The following is a 27,094-nucleotide window of genomic DNA, read 5'->3' on the forward strand; positions in this document are numbered from 1 at the left end:
GAAGATGTGATTATTCGATGTATTAAATTTCCATTCTGTTTTGATAAATACTTTGGACCTGTTTGAAACCACGCTTTGTTTTGGAAGCGATGTCCCCATCTCTCTTATCACCAACTTGGCACAGAATGTCTCTGATCATCTTGAAATCAAAAACCAGTCAAAATCTGTAGGCATTCCCAGTTATAATGGAGACACAATGAGTGCAGTATTTCTGTGATTCAGACACTTGTTTCAATCTGCCTCTTGATTGGATAGCTATTGTGGATTATGAAGCTATTGTGGCAAATGAGTCCAGTTTTTTATCATATATATAAGGGAGATACAATACACTGGAAAATAAGGAGCTATATCTCCCTGATTCTACAGCTATTTTGAAGGAAAACCATGTGGCCAAAAGTGGCCATGGCTAGCCCTTGTTAGAGCACAACAGTTCATGATGTACAGAGAGTAGGTGAGTGAGTGAGTATGGTTTTACGCCGCTTTTAGCAATATTCCAGGAATATCACGGCGGGGGACACTAGAAATGGGCTTCACACATTGTACCCATGTCTGGGAATCGAACCCGGGTCTTCGGCGTGACGAGCGAACGCTTTAATCACTAGGCTACCCGACCGCCCCTGATGTACAGAGAACAAAGACATCAAGCAGATATCTTGAAAGAAATAGAAATAAAAACGTAAAATCCATGTAAAAATTGTTTATTTTGTCGTCACTTTGTCAAAAATAAACCTTTACATACTGTTTGCACCTTCATGTCATATTATTGTAAAATTATAAGCAAAATGGACATTGTTACACCAGGGTTAATCTATCAACTGGATCACTGAAATGCTCAGGAATATTTCCCAAGTTCAAATTTATGCAGGAAAGCATGAGTAGGGTTATCATGTACAGTTAGGGTACAGCACATACAGACATCAAGGCAAGAGCCACTGACTTGAACAAGGTGGGGATCCGGACCCAAACCACTGGTATGCAAATGTTCAAACTTCATTACTCACAGCAATTTCATTGAATGAAAACTGAATGAAAATGATAGCTACTTCAGTTAATATTTGTTTCATTGTTTTCACGCCAGTCAGCAATATTCCAGCTATATGACAGCGACCTGTAAATAATTGAGTCTGGGCCTGATGATACTGTCTGGATGTTGACACACAATCAACAAAGTCACTAAGCTGACCAGCCATTCCAGTTTGGTTGCCTCGTGCTACACGCAACAGAGTCCTGGGGACCTATTCTAACCCGAGATCTGGTAATACCAGGCGTGAAGTCTGGAACTGTGCCTATCCTATCTGGTCATTATAGCTAAAATGGATAGAATTATCATAAAAACGCCCGCATGTTATCAGAAATGAGCGGGCCACTGTAAGTTGATAATGCCCTCATATAACTTGACGACGGGCCATTATCACGCCCGTTGTTAGGTGACGTCATAGGATATGGATAGGTGACGTAACGTTCAATAGTGACGTCATCTGGTTTGTTCTATGACGTTGACATATTTGTAAAAGTGGGTCAGTGACATTCGTTTTGATTGCAGTAAATGTTTCAAAATCGACATTGTTGTTTCTTTTTATTTGATAACAAATTCCATCCATTTTAGCTATAATAACGGTAACGCTATTTTTCAGGGCATTATCATTTGCAGAAGCCCTCGGTCTTTTCAACTGCACTCCTTCGTCGGGCAGTTAATGGAAGACCTCGGGCTTCTGCAAATGATAATGCCCTAAAATATAGCGTTACCCTTATATTAGCTTCCTCTGGACAAGCTGTACAACTGTAATCCAGCTGGTAGACAAATCCTGATCCAAACATCATGGTTATAAAATATCACATTGTAAACTCTCCCCAATGTTCATTATTTTGTTCTGATATATGTGGAGAAGTGAATTTATGTTACATCATATGTACAGTTGAGTTGTATGAAATGTACAGAAAGAATCTACACTCACACTGGAACTATAGTAACACTCATGCAGACATAATATCAGAATCTCACAGGCTACACACAGAGCTATTAGAAGACAAAAGAGGCGTATAAATATAGAGTAGTTCCAAATACCCTAATTTTCTTACCCCACCTTGCTACCATCATGGGTCATCTGTCCCTAAAAACTTAAATTAAATCTCCCTAAAAGAACTGGCCATATCGATGTGTCTACTTTTCCAATTTCATTGCCCTCTTTTCAAATATCACTGTCACTGATTCAGGTGGATATTATACGTAAACAGAGATGCATGAAATATTGCCCACTAGTACCTCCTAATTTTTGCAAAAACAAAGACAACATAGTGTCTACTATTTCCTTGGAGTCCTGTCATTGGAATCACAACATACATTTTGAAGGTTTTAAACAAACATAAAACATAACTTGTCTATCAAAAAGGCTTGGCTATTTTATATATTACATAGTCATGGAGACGATCTAGATGTAAACTATTCAAGTCCTGTGTGGTATAGGGACTTGTGTTATCTCTTGGATGAGTGAGGGTGACATTTGGCTACCCGACAGCATGTCTTACCACACTGACGGAAGCCTTGACATGTTTGAGTGAGTGAGTATGTGTTTAAGCCTGTTTTAGCAGACCAAAATTTGATTCACACATTGTACCCATGTGGGGAATCAAACTTGGGTCTTCGGCTTTAACTACTAGGCTACCCCACTGCCCGACATATTTGAGATAACTGAAGCTGTAAGATAGAGGTGAGCACAGTTGTTGCCATATATAGCAGGGATACCTAGGTTTGCTCCCTGTACCCATGTTGGGAACTAAAGCTTAGTGTTTGGCAAAACAGGCAAACGCTTTAACCACTAGATCAATACACTAACATTTGATTTCTGTTACGAAAATATTTTAAGATTCTTTTTAGTGAATTATCTATTAATTAAAACATAAAACCTGTGTTTTAAAATTTGAGGGAGTTTAACTGTAGAATAACTACCTCTTATTTTGATTTGGAACCGAGTGAATTAACCAAAGTCCAAAGTCTTGCTTGGAAATGTTTGGGATATTTTTGTTTGTTTTGGGTACTGGGCCAGTACATCAAAATCTATGGACAACTGTGTTTATATAAGCAAGAAATGCAATTGGAACTGTCTATAAATGTATGACAAACGATATCTCGAGATTACCAAGATGAGCTGTTGATCCTATCTAGCTGCTTCCTATTTGACCCTGACACACAATAGTTTAATGCCTCACCATGCTCACCACAGGCAAAATAGGCTTCTGAGTATTTACTTTTTCAGCGTTTGGCAGCAGGAAGTGTATCACAGAGGCCCCACTAGTGCAAGGTTGAAACATAACTCAGAACCTTCACTAGCTCGGGTGAAGACAAAATGCTCTTGTAATGTTAAAAAAATGGAGAAATTGGACATTTAAACTAGCCTGCAGGAATTTGTACTAGCCCCGGGATAGCGGGCTAGCGTTAAGTTCTAACATTGTATGGGACTATATTTACAAGCACAAAACAGTTTCACGATCACTAATATTGGCAAGCATGGTAAAACTATTTATTTTAATGAAATGTAAACAATGTAAACAACATCAATAACATCTATACAGCAACAAATATGCTGGTGAACCTATTACGGAAAAAATGCCATAACAGAGAAGCCATTTACTGGAGTGAGTGAGTGAGTTTGGTTTTACACCGCTTTTTAGCAATATTCCAGCAATATCACAGCTGGGGACACCAAAAATGGGCTTCACCATTTACTAAATCATACTTACAACAGAATTATCATACCTAATAATAAATGATAAAACAACTTACCAAATCATGTCTTTTTATCAGATTACAATTAAGGCCACAATTTATATTATCTCTTGGGACCCCAGAACCACATTAAAAAAAATAAAATAATAATAATTCACAGATCACAGAAACGTTGACATGATTTCTTGAAAATAATCTTTAAAAAAACCCAATTGTACATAATATAACAATGTTACGTTATCAATTTTATATATGTAATAAGACTATCCTTTATCTCTTATAGACCAGCTTTTTTAATGAAAATAAATATTTAAAGCAACAAACTTGACAGATTAACAATTACTTTCATTACAAAGTATATTCTGACGTCTTTCTACATATACCCATATTGGAAACTAATTCCTTTTTTTATTTTTCTGTAATATTTAAATGTCTGGTAATAGATCTTCATAAAAAATTACCTATGTGTACACACCGTACTCATAACATACCGGTGGTAATACTGTTTTTAAGAGTTGTGTGAGGTGACAACACATTTAAAACCAATCCTTCTTGGAAATATTGCTAGCATGAGCATATTGGACAGTATGGAGGTCGGCAAGAATATCAATGGGAATGTCAAGGTCAAGGTGAGGGGTTGGCGGTGCCAGTAGGATCAGTGACCCTGGTAATACCCAATTATATATTAGCGGGCATATGTCTTATGCATCAAAAATGATGTCCATAAATTGTAGAGTTTTCTTTTTCTCAAAGGGTAAACCTTCGACATCATGGCGAACATGGCCAAGATGGCCAAGACTTAATGTTTCAGTAAGCCTACTTGTAAACTGGGCAAAGACAGAGAAAAAAATATATGTAAAATCAAATACACATCCAAAACATTTGTTTCTAGTAAAGTGCTACCTTGTGAATCTTGATCATACCATTATCATCCAGATATGCAAACTTCCTGATCAAAGAGTCACATCGATTGTACATGTGAATGTTCCTAACAGAATCATCCGGAACTTCTATACAAACAGGTTAAGTTCTGACAGTCTTTCACTATTGACACAAACAAGTAGCAACAATTACTTTTCTCTTATATCAAATCATAGCAATAACTTCCAACTGGTCCTAATGGACACTTACAGGGTATCATGACATTCATCAACCAAGTCACTAAGTCGGACCACCCCGATTGCATAAATCGCCTCTTACAAGCATAGGCTGATGAAGATCAATTCTAACCCAGATCCTTACGGCCAGGACACTTATATCGATCAGTATTAATCAGAAAATGCATGATAACCCATACTTTTCCTTAATCAACAAATACCCTATCAAATTGCCTCCATAAACACTTATACATAACACAAGATGCATGCTTGCCATGCCTTTTCTAAAACAAACATATATAGAATTAATATAATACCTATGGGCAAAGGGAAGCCCAAAATATTAACAATATACACATCTCATGTCATGACATAACTACAATATCAGATTGATAAATCACACATTTCATGATTGCAAAATATGAAGCTATTGGGGAGAAGACTTTGATCAAGTAAAACCACCATCGTATTTACACAGTTACACATCAATCCCAGAGCTAAAGCACCAATCAACACTCTCACTCAACAATACTTATTGTATTCCAGTAGTAACAGATAGTGCATTGGTAATCTCACTTTATTTTGAATATACTAAAAGACCCATAAAGTGCATTGGTATTTCAATAAATACCTAAACCCAATCTTAACGCCCATGTTCTTTTACAGATTTCATCTCCATTGCCATGTGTTTTGTTGCAAGGTTATAATATAGTTGTGCGTAAGATAAAGCATAACTCAGGAAAACTTAGTAAACTTGACATAATCAATATTTTTGCAATAACTGTTTTAACAAAAACAAATGATGTGAGGTAGGTACATGTTATATGACACTACATGGTGATCAAGGGGACACAGAGTATACAGTTTGTTTGTTTGTTTGTTTGTTTGATATTGTTTAACGCTGCCCTCAGCAATATTCCAGCTATATGACAACGGTCTGTAAATAATTAAGCCTGGACCAGACAATCCAGTGATTGACATTATGAGCATTGATCCATGCAAATTGGGATATGATGACACGCATCAGCCAAGTCAGTGAGCCTGACCACCCGATCCTGTAAGTCGCCTCTTACGACAAGCATAGTCGCATTTCACAGCAAGTATGGGTTGCTGAAGACCTACCGGTATTCTAACCCAGATCTCCACATAGAATCTTTCAGTGTACACTCCATGGCACTGGTCTGTACAGGGATCTCAGTGCTACAATTACTGTAATACATGTTAGACGTAGTAATGCCAGTCATAGCTCTGTCATCACCTTGTGAAACAGAGCCCTAGCCTATAAGTATTAGCCTTAAAGGTATTTTCATCACCTGGAAAACCCTAAAGGCTTCTAATTATCTGTCTTAATGTGACATTCACTGCTTTTAACAGTATTTCCGTTATAACACGACATGTCAGCTTCCATACCCAAACTAGTTATTATACTGTAAAATATACCCCATCAATGATATATGTATTTGATTTAATTCATTTTAACCTTTTTTTACCCATTTTCATTCTTTAAAGGATCTGGTAAAATAGTTAAAATAAAGTTCTCAGTGCAGTGGTATTCATTACCATGGTAATATGGGTGTCATCTTCCCAGTTGATATTTAGAAAACGTTTGATTATGTGACAAAACATAACATCTAACAGCATGTTAGGTACTAGAACATGGCTTGGGGTAGTGGTGAGTCAAAACATTTACTGAAATCCGTGATATAACCCCAGGAATACATTATTGCTCACACACAAACTCTGTCGCTTGCATACACACATCTGCCTCCCACACAATCGCTCCTCCTCACATTCATTCTGTGTGTCTTTCTCTCGCTCTCAAAACTCTCTTCCTCTCATAACACCTGACTTGCAGCACTCTGACTTAGATAAATAATAGCCCCTACAAAGTTGACCCCCGCGGCAATGATGAAGACGGGGAACCACCGTCCGTGGGACTGAGTCACCAGCTCTGCAGTGAGAGGACCACAGGTGATCCCAGGAATTGTGGCCTGAAAATTAGAGAAGGAATCAAGATGAGTGAGTGAGTGAGTGAGTGAGTGAGAGAGAGAGAGAGAGATGGGTTTAATGCTGCCGGCTTATCAGTTATCACACAGCAAGTCTGGTGGGAAAGCCCGAAATTTGATGCAGGTCAAACATAACAGTACAGGGACCCATGAAGATCCCGGGTAGAATATGTCTTCAGCAACCCACACTTGCCGTAAAAGGCAACTATGCTTGTCGTAAGAGGCGACTAACTGGATCGGGTGGTCAGGCTCGCTGACTTGAATGAAACATGTGATCGATCCCAATTGCACGGATTGATGCTCATGATATCAATCACTGGATTGTCTGGTCCAGACTCGATTATTTACAGACCGCCATCATATAGCTTGAATATTGCTAAGTGCAGCGTAAAACAACAAACCAACAGGTATGGTGCTGACAGACCTTGAACTATAATCAAGGTGGTCTAAGATTTCAAGCTCCGATCATACGTTTCTGGCATGTATAAAGGGCGCAACTCTGCAGTGCGAAACTGCAGTGCCTTAGTTGACTTTGCCACCATATCCCCATCAGGATCAATCTCTACATATATGACATATAACATGATAACATTTTAAACATTGAACGTGGTATGAAAGTAGTTGCATTGATCATATAACCCCATAGGCATTCTGGGTCATAATTGGTCCTAAGCAGCCTATGCCTATCGTAAGAGGTGACAAAATGGATAGGGTGAGGTGAGGTGAAATTGGGTTTTAACGTCGCGTCCAAGATTATTGCACTTATATAGCGACGTGCATGCAGAAGAAGTGTGTGTGTGTGAGAGATTGTGTGTGTGTGAGAGATTGTGTGTGTGTGAGAGATTGTGTGTGTGTGAGAGATTGTGTGTGTGTGAGAGATTGTGTGTGTGTGTGTGTGTGTGTGTGTGTGTGTGGCTGCCTGTACTAGTCCGGGCTGATGCCGATTTATAGTGCTAGCACACTGAGATACCATGCTGCAGTTTAACATCAATACCCCACTCAGACACAGTATACTGACTCCGAGCCGACCAGTCCTTGTTTTAGCCCCTTAATGCTGAGCCCCAGACAGGGTAACAACAAGTACCATCTTTTAACGTCTTTTGGTATGACGTGGCCTGGGATCGAACCCCGGACTTTCCGCTCTCCGGACGGACGCTCTACCACTAGACCACGGAGGCGGTCAAATCGATAGGGTAGTCAGGATCGTTGATTTGGGTTCATCACATGTCATTGCACCCAGTGGTGTTGGACATTGCCCATAATATCAACAACTGACATGTCTAATCAAGTCTTGATTATATATAGCTGGAATATTGCTGAGAATGGTGTTAAACTTCAAACAAATAACTACTGTTTGGAGCAATATTTCTAATTCTCAATGTGTCCTGTAGATATACCTGTCTGGGCCAGGTGGTTGATAGCATGACCAATATCTCATGCTGTCTGTGTACGATGACCCAATCTGCCATGTCACAGAATCTGACCCCCTGATCCCCACGTAAGCTGGCTCATGTAACAAACGTGGGGTACTGGGCACTTACACTGACCTAGACTCCCAACAGGGGTGCACTGAAGTTTTTTTATTGAGTGAGGTATAATGGTTCATAATGATGAAGAATGATAGTGAGTAAGTTGGGTTTACCGCCGCTTTGAACAGTATTACAGTTATATCACGGCGTGTCAGCTTAATGTGGGAGGAAAGCCCAAAGTGATGCATGTCTCAGGCATTTACCACTTTGGTGAAACCCACGAGCTTGGGTATGGTGCTGACAAACCTAGAAACATAATCGGGGCAAACCGGGATTCGAACCCACAACCATAGGTTTCTGGCATGCCCAAGGGACTCAACTCTGCACATCAAATAAGGGTGCCTTAGACCACTGGGCCACCCATGGCCAAGGAAGAATGACAATATACTACATTTACTTACAAGTGTGTTGGATATAGCGAATGTGATGCCCGCATGATTGGGAGCCACTTCAGCATGGTTGCTGAGGTGACCAGAAGAATTGCATGCACTCAGGCCTAAAGATATGGAGACAAAACTGAAAGAAAAAGCAGAGACAACTCACTTTGACACCAGTTAATAAAAAATATATAAAACTTCACGTTTGGTTAATTTTGTGTTCCTTAAATATTAAACAGGCGAAACAGTGAGACTGAACATTGTTATTAAAGAACAAATTTCTGTCTAATGCTAGATTCCTTATAGGTTGCCATGGGATTCATAGAGCCGTGAGCAAGATGAGTCTAACTGTATAGTTATTATGTTCAATAGACATTCAATGCCACATTCCTGTTTGGTAGCCATAATTAAAAATATTTCGAAACAGGTGTGTATGTTATGATGTTTCATCGCATAAATTTGTTTCCAAGTAATTGTCACTTCTGGTATCAATCCCAGAAAAGAGGAATGTTGTTAACGGCTACTCACAACACAGCTAAGGGTAGGTTATTCACAGCACTGAAAAACAGGATAAATAAGCCGGGTCCAAGTAACCCGATGCTGGTCATCAGGCGCCGCACGGACAACACTGTCCACTTGTGGGCAATGAGAGCATCAGCGAAATGTCCAGCCGCTGCAACAAAATGAGACAACATGAGACAAGCACAATGAGTCTACTGCACCACTCCCACCCTCACCATGATGATCCTACTAAAGGACAGCATGGCTTACAGAGAACCTATTCTGCCCTGGAAGTACCACTAGGAGAGACAAACATGGCTTGCTGAGAACCTATTCCACCCTGGAAGTACCACTAGGAGACAAACATGGCTTGCTGAGAACCTATTCCACCCTGGAAGTACCACTAGGAGACAAACATGGCTTGCTGAGAACCTATTCCACCCTGGAAGTACCACTAGGAGACAAACATGGCTTGCTGATAACCTATTCCACCCTGGAAGTACCACTAGGAGACAAACATGGCTTGCTGGGAACCTATTCCACCCTGGAAGTACCACTAGGAGACAAACATGGCTTGCTGGGAACCTATTCCACCCTGGAAGTACCACTAGGAGACAAACATGGCTTGCTGAGAACCTATTCCACCCTGGAAGTACCACTAGGAGACAAACATGGCTTGCTGGGAACCTATTCCACCCTGGAAGTACCACTAGGAGACAAACATGGCTTGCTGAGAACCTATTCCACCCTGGAAGTACCACTAGGAGACAAACATGGCTTGCTGGGAACCTATTCCACCCTGGAAGTACCACTAGGAGACAAACATGGCTTGCTGAGAACCTATTCCACCCTGGAAGTACCACTAGGAGACAAACATGGCTTGCTGGGAACCTATTCCACCCTGGAAGTACCACTAGGAGACAAACATGGCTTGCTGAGAACCTATTCCACCCTGGAAGTACCACTAGGAGACAAACATGGCTTGCTGAGAACCTATTCCACCCTGGAAGTACCACTAGGAGACAAACATGGCTTGCTGGGAACCTATTCCACCCTGGAAGTACCACTAGGAGACAAACATGGCTTGCTGAGAACCTATTCCACCCTGGAAGTACCACTAGGAGACAAACATGGCTTACAGAGAACCTATTCCACCCTGGAAGTACCACTAGGAGACAAACATGGCTTGCTGAGAACCTATTCCACCCTGGAAGTACCACTAGGAGACAAACATGGCTTGCTGGGAACCTATTCCACCCTGGAAGTACCACTAGGAGACAAACATGGCTTGCTGGGAACCTATTCCACCCTGGAAGTACCACTAAGAGACAAACATGGCTTGCTGAGAACCTATTCCACCCTGGAAGTACCAGGAGGAGACAAACATGGCTTGCTGAGAACCTATTCCACCCTGGAAGTACCACTAGGAGAGACAAACATGGCTTGCTGAGAACCTATTCCACCCTGGAAGTACCACGAGGAGACAAACATGGCTTGCTGAGAACCTATTCCACCCTGGAAGTACCACTAGGAGAGACAAACATGGCTTGCTGAGAACCTATTCCACCCTGGAAGTACCACTAGGAGAGACAAACATGGCTTGCTGATAACCTATTCCACCCTGGAAGTACCACTAGGAGACAAACATGGCTTGCTGAGAACCTATTCCACCCTGGAAGTACCACTAGGAGACAAACATGGCTTGCTGATAACCTATTCCACCCTGGAAGTACCACGAGGAGACAAACATGGCTTGTTGAGAACCTATTCCACCCTGGAAGTACCACGAGGAGACAAACATGGCTTGCTGAGAACCTATTCCACCCTGGAAGTACCACTAGGAGAGACAAACGTGGCTTGCTGAAAACCTATTCTGCCCTGGAAGTACCACTAGGAGACAAACATGGCTTGCTGATAACCTATTCCACCCTGGAAGTACCACTAGGAGACAAACATGGCTTGCTGATAACCTATTCCACCCTGGAAGTACCACTAGGAGACAAACATGGCTTGTTGAGAACCTATTCCACCCTGGAAGTACCAGGAGGAGACAAACATGGCTTGCTGAGAACCTATTCCACCCTGGAAGTACCACTAGGAGAGACAAACATGGCTTGCTGAGAACCTATTCTGCCCTGGAAGTACCACTAGGAGACAAACATGGCTTGCTGAGAACCTATTCCACCCTGGAAGTACCACTAGGAGAGACAAACATGGCTTGCTGATAACCTATTCCACCCTGGAAGTACCACTAGGAGACAAACATGGCTTGCTGAGAACCTATTTTGCCCTGTACACCCCTGTAGGGGACAAGTATGGAACCTATTCTGTCCTGGAAGAGGTGAGGTGAAATTGGGTATAACGTCGCGTTCAAGATTATTGCACTTATATTGCGACGTGCATGCTGGTGTGTGTGTGGCTGCTTGTAGTTCGGACTAATGCCGATCTTATCATGCTAGCCCACCGAGATACCATGTTGCAGTTTAACATGAATACCCCACTCAGACACAGTATACTGATTCCAAACAAATCAGTCCTTGTTTCATTCCCTTTATGCCGGGCAGGGTAACAACAAGAACCATTTTTTGGTATGACACGGCCCAGGATCGACCCCCTCTCTCCGGGTAGACGCTCTACCACTAGACCACGGAGGCGGTCTGCCCTGGAAGACCCCAGGTGACAGCATGGACTACTCACCTACTCCTACTAAAGAGTTCATGATGTAAGGCACTGCCGTGAACATGATGTGGCTTTGGTTGGCTCCCAGGTTGCGGGTCATGTAGGTGGGCAGCCACTGCATGATGATGTAGTTGGACCAGTTCATGCTGAAGTGAGCGATGTAGATCGACCACATGGGCCAGTGACAGATAAACTCCATCCACCGCACGTTCGTGTTGTTAACCTGAAACATACCATGGAACACATTCATTCAGTCGATCATGGATGAGTTTTGCTGTAGGGATACTAAGATATTTCATACTATGTACTGCATACAGCGATACTCATATGATTAGGGACTAGCAATGACCTAAGCTATTGGGCCATGGGCGTGCACTCAGCATTGCCAGCCGGTTCATGGGCATCAATGAAAGCATGTCAGAAGGAGACCGGGAAAGACACCACTGGTGCCCTGCTAGTCCACAACTCATTTCAGATAAGTTGTACATGAAATGTAACTTGATTTGGGGACAAAACAATTAGATCCCTCTACATTTTCACTAATTTGAGACACACATGTGGGAGAAATTACATAACACGGTTTCATCACTGAATAAAGTCAAACAGAAATGTTTACAGGGATTCAGAATGTTCATTTCTTGGTCATTGACTAATTGTCATCTAATATGCCCTAAAAGATATTTTTCAATTTTGGACATGATACAGAAGGATGTCCAATAAAAAATTGTCAAAATCATGAAAACGTCCTCTTGCAAAATCACTGGTCCTCCAGTCTATGACATTAGCCCTTAGTTCGAAGCATACGTCTAGTAAAATTCTATTAGGTCCAGCAAGATCAGCTAATAAAAGACCAGATGACACTAAAATGTACTTAAAATGTTTTTTTTAGAGTAAAAATATCATTTATATTTTTCCTGACTCATACTAATAACTCATGTGTATGAGTCAGAATAAGATAAAATGTGATGTTAACTGACCAGACACAAATGATTTTGGCACAAATTGTGGTCTCACCTTAGGTGGCTCCACAAACTCCTCGTCTGATGAGCCTCTGGCCTCTTTATAAAGTAACAGCCAGATAAAGGCCCAGATGAAACCTAAAAACCCAAATAAGTAAAACATCCAGGGCCAGGTCAGATGAGGACACACCTGCAGGGAGAAAACAGAGACTCATTAGGACAGAAGTAGGAAATCGAGTGAGTGACTGATGACACACAGTCAGTCAGGTCACTGACAACACACAACAAACCAGGTCACTGACAACACACAATCATCCTGGTCACTGACGACACACAATCATACAGGTCACTGATGACACACAAACAGCCAGGTCACTGATGACACACAACCAGCCAGGTCACTGATGACACACAACCAACCAGGTCACTGATGACACACAATCATCCAGGTCACTGATGATACACAATCAGCCAGGTCACTGATGACACACAACCAACCAGGTCACTGATGACACACAACCAGCCAGGTCACTGATGACACACAACCAGCCAGGTCACTAATGACACACAACCAGCCAGGTCACTGATGACACACAATCATCCAGGTCACTAATGACACACAATCAGCCAGGTCACTAATGACACACAATCATCCAGGTCACTAATGATACACAATCAGCCAGGTCACTGATGACACACAACCAACCAGGTCACTGATGACACACAACCAGCCAGGTCACTGATGACACACAACCAACCAGGTCACTGATGACACACGATCATCCAGGTCACTAATGACACCCAATCAGCCAGGTCACTGATGACACAATCAGCCAGGTCACTGATGACACACAATCAGCCAGGTCACTGATGAAACACAACCAGCCAGGTCACTGATGACACACAACCAACCAGGTCACTGATGACACACAATCATCCAGGTCACTAATGACACACAATCAGCCAGGTCACTAATGACACACAATCAACCAGGTCACTAATGACACACAACCAGCCAGGTCACTGATGACACACAATTATCCAGGTCACTGATGACACACAATCATCCAGGTCACTAATGACACACAATCAGCCAGGTCACTAATGACACACAATCAACCAGGTCACTAATGACACACAACCAGCCAGGTCACTGACGACACACAACCAGCCAGATCACTGATGACACACAATCATCCAGGTCACTAATGACACACAATCATCCAGGTCACTGATGACACACAATCATCCAGGTCACTGACGACACACAATCATCCAGGTCACTGACGACACACAACCAGCCAGGTCACTGACGACACACAATTATCCAGGTCACTGACGACACACAACCAGCCAGGTCACTGATGACACACAACCAGCCAGGTCACTGATGACACACAACCAACCAGGTCACTGATGACACACAATCATCCAGGTCACTGACAACACACAACCAGCCAGGTCACTGACGACACAATAATCCAGGTCACTAATGACACACAATCATCCAGGTCACTAATGACACACAATCAGCCAGGTCACTGACAACACACAACCAGCCAGGTCACTGATGACACACAACCAGCCACGTCACTGATGACACACAACCAGCCACGTCACTGATGACACACAACCAGCCACGTCACTGATGACACACAACCAGCCACGTCACTGATGACACACAATCATCCAGGTCACTGATGACACACAATCATCCAGGTCACTGACGACACAATAATCCAGGTCACTAATGACACACAATCATCCAGGTCACTAATGACACACTATCATCCAGGTCACTGACAACACACAACCAGCCAGGTCACTGATGACACACAACCAACCAGGTCACTGACAACACACAATCATCCAGGTCACTAATGACACACAATCAGCCAGGTCACTGACAACACACAATCATCCAGGTCACTGATGACACACAATCAGCCAGGTCACTGATGACACACAACCAACCAGGTCACTGATGACACACAACCAGCCAGGTCACTGATGACACACAACCAGCCAGGTCACTGACGACACACAATCAGCCAAGTCACTGATGACACACAATCATCCAGGTCACTGATGACACACAATCATCCAGGTCTCTGATGACACACAACCAGCCAGGTCACTGATGACACACAACCAGCCACGTCACTGATGACACACAATCATCCAGGTCACTGATGACACACAATCATCCAGGTCACTGATGACACACAACCAGCCAGGTTACTGATGACACACAATCATCCAGGTCACTGATGACACACAACCAGCCAGGTCACTGATGACACACAACCAGCCAGGTCACTGATGACACACAAATTATCCAGGTCACTGATGACACACAACCAGCCAGATCTCTGATGACACACAATCATCCAGGTCACTAATGACACACAATCATCCAGGTCACTGATGACACACAACCAGCCAGGTCACTGATGACACACAACCAACCAGGTCACTGATGACACACGATCATCCAGGTCACTAATGACACCCAATCAGCCAGGTCACTGATGACACACAATAATCCAGGTCACTGATGACACACAACCAGCCAGGTCACTGATGACACAACCAGCCAGGTCACTGATGACACACAACCAGCCAGGTCACTGATGACACACAATCAGTCAGGTCACAGATGACACAATCAGCCAGGTCACTGATGACACACAATCAGCCAGGTCACAGATGACACAATCAGCCAGGTCACTGACGACACACAACCATCCAGGTCACTGATGACACACAATCAGCCAGGTCACTGACGACACACAACCAGCCAGGTCACAGATGACACATAATCAGCCAGGTCACTGATGATACACAATCAGCCAGGTCACTGATGACACAATCAGCCAGGTCACAGATGACACAATCAGCCAGGTCACTGATGACACACAATCAGTCAGGTCACTGATGACACAATCAGCCAGGTCACTGATGACACACAATCAGCCAGGTCATTGATGACACAACCACCCAGGTCACAGATGACAATATCAGCCAAGTCACTGATGATACAAAACCAGCCAGGTCACTGATGACACACAATCAGCCAGGTCACTGATGACACAACCACCCAGGTCACAGATGACACAATCAGCCAAGTCACTGATGATACAAAACCAGCCAGGTCACTGATGACACACAATCAGCCAGGTCACTTATGACACACAATCATCCAGGTCACTGATGACACAATCACCCAGGTCACAGATGACACAATCAGCCAAGTCACTGATGACACACAATCAGCCAGGTCACTGATGACACAATCAGCCAGGTCACTGATGACACACAATCAGCCAGGTCACTGATGACACAATCAGCCAAGTCACTGATGATACAAAACCAGCCAGGTCACTGATGACACACAACCAACCAGGTCACTGATGACACACAACCAGCCAGGTCACTGATGACACAATCAGCCAGGTCACTGATGACACACAACCAGCCAGGTCACTGATGACACACAACCAGCCAGGTCACTGATGACACACAATCAGTCAGGTCACACATTCTATCCACCAGATACCCATGTCATCACCTCTTATAACAAACAAGGAGTACTTAGGACTTATCATGATCAGAATCACACACAGGTGTGGGAAAATCTGAAGAAGTAATAAGAGTACACAATGGTAAATGAGTCAGTTGTGTTGAGTTTGTGTGGACATAACCAGACATCATTGCCTTGCAAGGAGACACCGAGACACTTACCACTGCTGCAATAGTCCCGCCTATGGATCCACATGCTACAAGATAGCCGAATGCCCTCGACCTCTCCTCGCAAGGTATTGCATGGGCAAAGATGTGGAAAATGGTTGGTAAACCTGAAAAAATATTGATCCATTTAGACAATGTTGACATTAATATCCTCAATGAAAGTACCCAGCTTTAAATAACTATATGAACATGAAAAGCATTTTGGCAATTTTTGGGGGGGGTTGAGAACAATCCATTCTTTACGCTGAGTGGGGAAGTGTAAAAAAATATATGTTTAAATGAAAAACTTGCTACAGTTAGGTAATAAGCTACTTTCCCCTCCCCCAGAGATCATAAGACACTATTCGTCCCCATGATGTTGAAATATGATAGTAGTGTGACGTCATAAACATATCTTATATAATCTAGAATGTCTAAAAAAACCAAACTGTTCTCAGTGAATTATTATCATGATTATACTTAGTAAAAAACAAAAAAAAGAGAAAATGCTAATAACAGGTATGACTATAATCACTGTTGACTTACCTAATCCTTCTCCTAAACCCAGTATCACTCGGGACAAAATCAGAGCATATATTGAGTGAGCAAAAAATGGAACCATGAACGTTGACATTGACCACAGTAGTACTGAGACAACCAGGATCGTCTTGCCGCCATACTTCTTGGCTGCACTGCCTCCCACTACCTGCAGTGAAGAGCTATCACAGTCAGTTGGATGACTTCATGTTTTCACTTTACGTAAGAGTCTGTTTGTTGTTTAACACTGCACTCAAATATTCTGGGCCAGTCAATCCAGGGATCGATATTTTGAGCAACGACCCACACTGCCAAGATATGATAACACACCATCAACAAGTCACCGAGTCTGACCTACTGATCCAATTGGTTGCCTCTTAGAACAAGCCATCATCCCAAGGCAAAGGAGTTACAGACTTTAAAAGTCCCGTTTCCAAACTTGCTGAACTAGGCTGGAATGATGGAGTTATATTTTGGCTGGACTAATGAGTCTATGCATAGTCCAATAAAAATCCTGTAACGAAATCAACATCCGGTTCATAAATAACATGGCAATGGCCATGCTGAATTTGTTTGATTGCAGGATTTGTAGAGCATGTGTACCGTCAACTGGGCATCTACAGATATTTTTTTCCAATCCTTTCATGTTTTTAACATAGGTGCTCAAGATTTGATACACTTTCCGATGTTAAACCTGTTTTATTACAATAAAGATCTTAATTATCGATCAGATTGTCTTTACTGGGCGCCACCATTTTGATTGAAGCAAATGCAAGTGATACAAGAGGTGGAATCTGATTGATCAATAGGAGTGACATAGAAGGAACATAACTCGTAATAGCCACTGGTGACGTTAAGATCGAGCCCAGAAATTCCAGCCTAGTCCAGCAAGGGTTGAAACTGGACTTTTAAAGTCAGTTAACTCCCCTGCCTCAGGAAGATGTCAACAAACATTGGTTGTGGAGGGCCTATTCTAACCCAGAATCCCCACTGGGCTGTTTTATGCGAGAACAAAACATGTTCACTTCAGTTATCTGACTTTATACATTCTGAATATCTGGAGAGAATAATCTCATATGAAGCATGGAAATGGAAAATAATATCTCTTTATTTTTAACTTTAAGCATGTTATGCTGACAATTCTAAGCTATTCATTGCCCTACACATTACAGGGCACATCTTGTCTGGACACAACCAACTGGTCTAGTATTAGTAGCAGACGTGGTCAGTATTACCATGATTACCTGAATGTCGGTATACCATGATATGAAAAAGTAATGAATATGTATCACCATACCGGTGTATTTTTTTCCCTCTTACCCTCCCTCTTACTTACCCTCCCTCTTACTTACCCTCCCTCTTACTTACCCTCCCTCTTACCTACCCTCCCTCTTACCTACCCTCCCTCCCTCCCACACCCACCCACCCACCCACACACACACACCCACCCACACACACCCACACACACACACACACACACACACCCACACCCACACCCACACACACACACACACACATTCATACACACACCCACCCACCCACACACACACACACATCTCTTTGTGGATTGAAGCATATTTACCTGGCTGCTCATATAACCAACAGCAAATGAACTAAGAACCCATCCTTGACCATGCAAATCCCACTTGAACTTGTCCGTCATCGGCACGATAGCAATGGGCATAATCACCCTGTCTGCTGAATTGATAAAGTTGGCTAGAGAGCACAGGGCGATTGTCTTCGATGTTTTGGACAACATTTTCCCCAGGGTTTGTGGACTGATGGTGGTTCTCCTTACATTGATGGCACAAACTTACTTCAACATGTGCTGAAAACAAGACAGTTCATCCTGATGAGTACTAACTGAATGTGGCAGTATATTAAAAACCCTATTAATTTTACATCACAGAATCTTGGGGTATTTTTAAGACAGGACAACATAAGTCATTTTGAATATGTGTACTTTGGATAATGATATGTGTAGCACACGAATCTGTAGCTGAAGTGACCAGTCTGCAGTTCAGTTATGTTATAAGGATATGAATGTACTCCACAACACATGCTCCCAGTGTCCGAAATAACTGCCTGCCCACCTGCCCGTGGCTGGTAACTTTTCTGTCGGGCTGCATGAAATTTTCTTCTACCTGGACGACTGTCTGGCAGCTAATTTTTAGACTTCTTACATATTCAGTTTTAAAGATTTTGAAGATTCACAAGTAATTGTTTGCATTATTTCAACTATTATATCAAGACGCGATTTTATGACATTTATAATGTCTGAATGTGGGCAGGTAACTTTGAAGTAGGGAAGGTAACACTTATGGGTCACCTGCCCGACTGTATTTTGGGGTGATGAAATTATTTCAAACACTGTATGCTCATGTGTTGTGGATTTGTTCACAATAATTCAGTTCAACATGTCATAAACCCACTATATTATGTTCAAGTTCCAAGGCTACACCAATAATATCAGTTAAACACATGTACACTGCATTTACTATTTCTTAGATATTTCTGATGTTGCAAGCAAAATGGATGTTATAAGCAGAATTATACTATTTCACATTTGAAACTATTTATTCCCCCATAATTAACATTTTAATGTGAACATTAACTTGTTCTAACATATTTAATTTTTTTTATCATCATCAATTATCATTTCCCATTTTGCCTACTTTTATATTTGATCAAATGTTTAAACATACTAAAGTTATTTTTATGGTAAACCTTTGACATGTTAAAGGCTTAAATTTGACTTATTGATTTATGATAACTTTCACTTCTATTCGAGCATGTTGAGTTGACCTTACTGTACCTAGCTCAGGTGAATAATAATAATAATAATAATAATAATAATAATAATAATCATCATCATCATCATCATCATCATCAATTTCAACTTCATAATGAAGCAAGTTGAGTACAGCTGCCACAATCATCTATCATTATGTTTAGTGAATTACATTACAAAACAGTGACTGATATTAAGCACATGATTCTAGGAGTCCTTGTCATATACCTAATGTTAAGATGTGAAGTATCTGTAACAGAAGCCCGACTCAACGCCTATAATTCAAACACTGCAAGAGAATATATATAACATGATATAAATTAGGGGTGACTATTGGTCTGGAAATCACTATTGCGATAACTTTTGATATTGAAAGAAACTACTGCGATAACTATTGATATTGCAAGCAACTATTGCGATAAATATCGATAGTTTTCAGTGTATCATTTTAGATGGATTTTAGAGTTGAATTCAACCTTGAAACTGAAGTTTCCTTCGAATGTGATAACCATAACAACAAATAAAAAAATAACGTTTCAGATATGACTGATTTGTTTTTTCTTTACCTTAATAATTTCAGAAAAAGAAACTTCCACATTACCATGTGTAAATTACTACCACTTATGATCAAAAGAAAACAAATTTGAACAGCATTGCATGTATTTTATTGATATGGTAAATACAGTCGAAACTATTGATATTCCTAAGTGAAACCGATACTATTGATCGGAAACAGATTTAACAATCGATTTATTGACTTTAAGTGCTTACCAATAGCAATATATCAATATTTTGATTTATCGTGACACCCCTAATAAAAATCCCATCATGCCCATATTTTCACATTCCTGAACATTTCAATCTATTTCAATTACACATGATAGTAATTCTTTCCAACTGTCCAGAATATATTATTGACCAATTAGTTCCTTCTATTACTCCAGAACTGATCTTAACAGGATCCAAATTAACCACAAATGAATAATGGACGGTTCAAATAACAATTTCACTACCAAATGTAAAAATATTAATAGGATACTGAAACTCTGTACCCAATGAACTTGTAACGTAGGCGTAAGTACTTCAGAGACAAGTAATTACTGGCTATATCCAATATATTTGATATTTGATGTATCATGTGGCATGTACACAGTGGACTGAAAACGCAATCCTTCAAATGGTACAATTATCTTTTCCCTTACAAATATGTAGAATAACTTCATTTTAGTGAGAACATTCATTACTTAATTCTACAAATATAGACTTCTAATCAGACTTCTAAATCAAAAATGAAACTTAAAGGGTCCCTGTCATTACTCTAATGTAAAACATTACAGACTCTTGGGTCCCTAGATTCAACTACTCCAGGGGCAAACCTCAAGGTCCTTTCTTATGGTAATGTCCAACTCTGCTAATGTGTCATGGATCACCGTTTACATACTGGTGGAAAAGTTTTAAAGGGAAAAACAATAATCTTGTGCATGTCGTGACGAACAAAACAAATGAAACTAGTTTAATAGTAACATCTTTTGGATAACATAATTTTAACTGAAATTGTGTATCCATACGTTCATACAAATCCTGATACAAAGTGTTGACTATTCTAAAAATATGACACCTCAGCTAGAGAAACTCATGGTATAAAGAGATGGAAACATGGTACATAACGATGCAGACATACTTCCCTTGGTAAATTTCAATGGTACCACTAGCGAGATAGACCCCATAACCTTTTAGTAATATCAATTTTGATGGTGTTAATTTTGGTTAATACCAATCCCAAATATTTCTAGCTTGTCTTGTTTGGATTTTTGTAGAGGCAATGTTATCATTTAAGCAAAGTGGTTAATTTTACAACAACACTGCTCTTATTTTCAACAATGTTTAGAAATGAGGGACAAATTCATGTGCACTTTTGCTGAGTGAATAAATAATGAAGCTTTAAAAAAAGGTGATTGCTGTTTGGTATATGTCATAGATGTGGTAGAGACTGGTTGCACAAAACCTTAATGCAGCCTTGGCATAACTTTAATGACATATTGTGATATTGACAGATCTATGATACGCAAAAACTAATTTTACATGTACTTAGTAAATAACATCACAGCAGGTGATGTGTGACAGCTGACAATAGGTGTAGCAGTTGTGAGATGTGGGATGTACACTGATCAAGTCATTGCAACACTCACGTCATCTGTTGCCCTACAACTGTCAAACATCAGACCCAAACACTGACGTGACAGAGTGACATGTGTCTACCCTATCGATAAAAAACCTCCCCTGTAACAAAAACAAAATTACAATGTTCGGAGTGCATAATTAATGACGTCTATGTGTTACCGTGTACTCGTTACATCAAGTTGATCAAGACAATATTACGCGCAACGATAGGAAAGATGCATAAATACTTCGACGTGGCATCTGCCAAACTTCACTGCCATGTTGTTACAATGGCCGCTTACATCAATAAATATTGATTCACTATTGGATTCCAGAAACAAACCCAGTGTACCATCGCATATCAGTTTCTTTCGGTAATCGTTTGGCATAAAAGGTGAATTTAGCATGCAGTTGTTAATATTTCACTTCTATTTCGGTTTGTTCATGTTGTAGGCGATGAAGCTTTGTACACGCTATATTATTGGATGACTGGGAATCGTGTGAACCAATAATATTTGCTACCGAAAGGTCAAAGCTCACAAGGCAAGTACTTGCTGGACCTTGCGGTGTTTGTATTTCTTTTAATTAAAGGTCTGTTCTGGATATATTTGCCCATTATAATGATATCTCCACTACCTTCCGATCTTATAAGGACTCCCTGTAAGGGATCTCGTTCAACAGATAATCTACTGACTGCACATATGAAAACAAAGGTGGAAAATAAGGTTTTGGGTTCGAAAAACTCGCTTGAGTGAGCACGAATGCATAAATGTTAGTTTCCATTTTAGCAGGGATTCTATATGAGATACACAGGCTCCGTAATTTTATATCTTCAAGGCATATTATTCGTTCTTTATTTTCATACCTTTTAAAGTTCTTATGTGTACAATTATCTGTTGATAACTACATATGTTATACATACATACATACAGACAGACACACACACACACGTACATGTGTTGAGACATCTTTAAATAAATGTTGAGACATCTTTAAATATCACGCAATGACATCGACGGAGATGTTTTCATTGTACGTCAACTAGTGCCACATGATCATATAAGCTCTGTCCAATGTACACTTAAACATCTCGGCTTGGACATCGCATCGTGCACACGTGTCCTTCCCTGCTCTCCAGCTCATTAGCCATAATGAGAGACATCGCTTTGTCACTGCCGAGGGAGCTTGTCTCCATCCTGGAGCCCTTGCTGGCTTACCGGGTTGGGGACTACTCCCTCAAGACTTCGTATAAGTCAAACTCCTCCACCCTTTCCATCACCATTGAACGCGGTCAAAGGAAGAGACCTCTGGTCCCAGACAAGGCAAAGACCAAGCCTCAAAAGAAAAAAACCCAGGCCAAAGCCCTCCCTGCACCCTGCCCGGTGCAGAAGGCCAGGCCCGCCAAGAAGGACAATTTTTAAGCCCCTCCAGTTCTCCACATGGCGATAGAGGATACCCTGCCCTCCACACTCCCGCCCCCCACAGCAGCGCTGGAACTCGCTCCCCTCGAGGGGAGGAGCCCTTCCGCTCGCCCGAGGGCACAGGCCACGGGAGGAAGAAAAAGAAGAGGAGAGACATCCCCTCACCCGAAGCTTCCCCCCGGCCAGCCACCACCGCCTCTGCAGAATGCCAGACGCCCACACCAGCACCACCTTCTCTGTGAGATAGTTTCGCCCAAACAGCAACTCCGGAACCGCCCTCCATGAATACCAGCCAAACCCAGACCACACCGGTCGAGAACCCCCAGGGGGAAAGGGCTTCCAGGAAACATCGTTAGAGAAGGCGGAATCAGTACTCAAGTACTACAAGGAACACCCAGACATCCACACGGTCATCTTCACTGATTCGGAGAAGGTGTACGCCAAGGAAGGGGCTCCGCTCATCGTGGTCCAGCAACTAGATGATGAGGAATTCGAACACGAGATACACAACTTCTCGAACCTATCCCACTTCTTCCTAGATGCGGACTTCAAGACCAACAGGCATTTCATCGCCAAGACAGCTGCCACGCTCACCAAGAGTCTCTACAAGTCTCCTCCCCCCGCGGAAGAAAGACTCGCAGCAAGACTCCTTGCGGGCCACCAGCCAAACGCTCGCCAAGCACGCTCGCCAAGCCGACGCCGTGCCTTCCCACGCTTGACCCCAACCCCCCCCCCCCCCCCCCCCCCCCACCCCATGCCCATTTTTTTCCCCATATTATTGGTTCTTCTTTTACTCCCCACTCCCACCCAGCCAATCCCCCACCCCCTGCAGCTTTATTAGATTAGTACTGTAAAAGTTATATTTTTTGGGGTTGCACTTCTTTACTTATTCATTACGCTTTTTTTACCCCAATAGTATAAGTGCAACCCCGTGTGGGAAATACGCTTGAGTCGGAAAGCGCACGTTAAATCTCCAGTGTGATTGCTTGACACTTAAACCAATCAACTGTAGGTTTACGGCCTCCACAACTTCTTTCTATTTGGTTACTATCAAGAATATTTATGGCTGTGAGAGGTAATTCTGGGATTCACATAGTTGATCTTAGATTTGTCTTATCCCTATAGTTTTGTGACATACTATTGTGTTAAACGTTATTTATTTATTTTTATATTTTTTTATATTTTATTTGGTTTTGTTTGTTTTTTGTTTTTTTGTTTTGTTTTTAGGGGGGAGGGCAAAATAATATATTTGTTACTATAGTGATTGATGATGTGAATTTCAGTTATTTATTAATAATTTATCATATTGCTCTGCACTCAATCAAGTCAAGAAACAATCAACATTTCAATCACACTCTCCGAGGGCAACAATTGAACGTTGATGATCAATGAACCTGGTACTGTGACAACCCTCGACAACAGTGATTAGCTGTATGTTGTCTGTTGGTCATCCATCTGTCATTAGCCTTACATATTCGGCATATCCTCTGAAACAAGTAGGCCTATCAAGCTGAAACTTTGTATGTCTCATCCCAGCTATGGCCTCTCTAAAAAGAGAGCTCACAGAATTCCGATCTGATTTTAAACATGGACACCATGGTGGCCATATTGGAAATGTCATCTCTCCCATCACTTAGCTGTTGTTTTGAAATAGTGAAGGAGACAGACATGAATACATGTATGTACATACTCAGCCATGCAGAAAGTCTATGGCATGCTGAATGACATACGTACCTATTTTTGTCATATTTTAATAATTTTTTTATCAAGCTGCGACCTTCGCACATCCCTGTTTTTCTAGTGTTATTACAAAATCTTTAATGAAATTACAAGGCCAATGGAACTGTAACTTTTTATAAATAATTCCAGCTATGGTGTTTTTTAAAAGTACTCAAATAATCCTGATCTGATTTTAAAGTAGTGGCTCTATTAGCTATGACAGTGAATGAAGGTTATTTCACAATACACAACCTGTGGCATAAGAATACTCTCCTGTTGACAGGATACTTGTTCAAAGTCTACTTATATACAGATATTACCGTATTCGATGTAATAAGCGCACAGGGCGCTCTCAAAATTTGAAATAGGAGGCTCTTATTACTATAAAATTTTGGTGAAAAAAACCAGTTTTTGATGACGGCCTGAAATGATACAAAAGAAAAGTCTGTGTGTATTATACACGACAGATATATTTATCCAGAATTTAATTGCCCATAATTAAGGGTTCATATAACACACAAGTGCGTATTATACGAATAAATAAGTCTGTGTACATTGATGATTCGGAAGGGGTGCTAATTGGGATTGTTCACTAGCCATTATATTAGCAAATATCGCCGTGGCCGCTTCTTAGTGCGGGGCGCATATTACGTCGAATACGGTACCTTTGTCGTGTTTGTTACTGATATTATTTTCCACATAGGCTTGAAGATTATCCAGTTAAGATCAACTGCCATGTTCATCAATGTCACATAGCCAATACAGTAAGCATCTATCATGAGCGAGTTGAGAACATTCTGAGGAATGAGTGAGTGAGTTGGGTTTAACCCTGCTTTAAACAGTATTACAGTCATATAACAGAGTGTCAGTTTAATGTGGGAAGAAAGCCCCAAGTGATGCAGGTCTTAGACGTTTACCACATCGGTGAAACCCACAAGCACAGGGATGGTGCTGACAAACCTAGAAACATAATCGGGGCGAACCGGTATTCGAACCCACAACCATAGGTTTCTGGTGTGCCAAAAGGATGCAACTCTGCACAGCGAATCACGGTGCCTTAGACGACTTGGCCACCTGTGCCCCCTTCTGAGGAATGAACTGGGCAGGACATATACACTGGGTCCCAAGGGTACATGTTACTCCTTCTCTGAAACGCTGCAGGTTCATCATCTCTCGTGAGAATGTGTCGTTTTAGAGCAAACCAACCCATTTTGCTGAGGGATTTGTAACCATGGATGTGTTTTGGTTTCACCACTAATAACCGGAGACTATAAACACAGAGCAGTGGAAACATCTAATTTCTCCTAAGAAGAAGGCAAAGTCTAGCAAGGTGAAGATTTCGTTTTTCTGGGTTTCTAGTGGAATTTTCCTGGTCTATTTGGGATTGTTCACTAGCCATTATATTAGCAAATATCGCCGTGGCCGCTTCTTAGTGCGGGGCGCATATTACGTCGAATACGGTACCTTTGTCGTGTTTGTTACTGATATTATTTTCCACATAGGCTTGAAGATTATCTAGTTAAGATCAACTGCCATGTTCATCAATGTCACATAGCCAATACAGTAAGCATCTATCATGAGCGAGTTGAGAACATTCTGAGGAATGAGTGAGTGAGTTGGGTTTAACCCTGCTTTAAACAGTATTACAGTCATATAACAGAGTGTCAGTTTAATGTGGGAAGAAAGCCCCAAGTGATGCAGGTCTTAGACGTTTACCACATCGGTGAAACCCACAAGCACAGGGATGGTGCTGACAAACCTAGAAACATAATCGGGGCGAACCGGTATTCGAACCCACAACCATAGGTTTCTGGTGTGCCAAAAGGATGCAACTCTGCACAGCGAATCACGGTGCCTTAGACGAC

The 27,094-nt window shown here is 41.6% G+C and overlaps 1 protein-coding gene across 1 annotated transcript; it reads right to left on the bottom strand.

The window, feature by feature from the left end:
• Nucleotides 1-713: 713 nt before the first annotated feature.
• On the bottom strand, nucleotides 714-22,374 carry LOC139478623 (sialin-like). The gene is made up of 9 exons (XM_071261180.1): nucleotides 22,270-22,374; nucleotides 18,721-18,966; nucleotides 17,148-17,307; nucleotides 16,617-16,729; nucleotides 12,928-13,062; nucleotides 11,932-12,136; nucleotides 9,262-9,406; nucleotides 8,758-8,872; nucleotides 714-6,812 (listed from the first exon to the last, which is right to left on the bottom strand). The coding sequence occupies exons 2-9, from the start codon at nucleotides 18,895-18,897 to the stop codon at nucleotides 6,657-6,659; spliced, it is 1,206 nt and encodes a 401-aa protein (XP_071117281.1). The 5' UTR covers nucleotides 18,898-18,966; nucleotides 22,270-22,374; the 3' UTR covers nucleotides 714-6,656.
• Between the last annotated feature and the right edge of the window lie 4,720 nt (nucleotides 22,375-27,094).

The sequence above is a fragment of the Haliotis cracherodii genome, unplaced genomic scaffold, assembly GCF_022045235.1.
Source record: "Haliotis cracherodii isolate W230 unplaced genomic scaffold, xgHalCrac1.p SCAF_4, whole genome shotgun sequence".
Lineage (NCBI taxonomy): Eukaryota > Metazoa > Mollusca > Gastropoda > Lepetellida > Haliotidae > Haliotis > Haliotis cracherodii.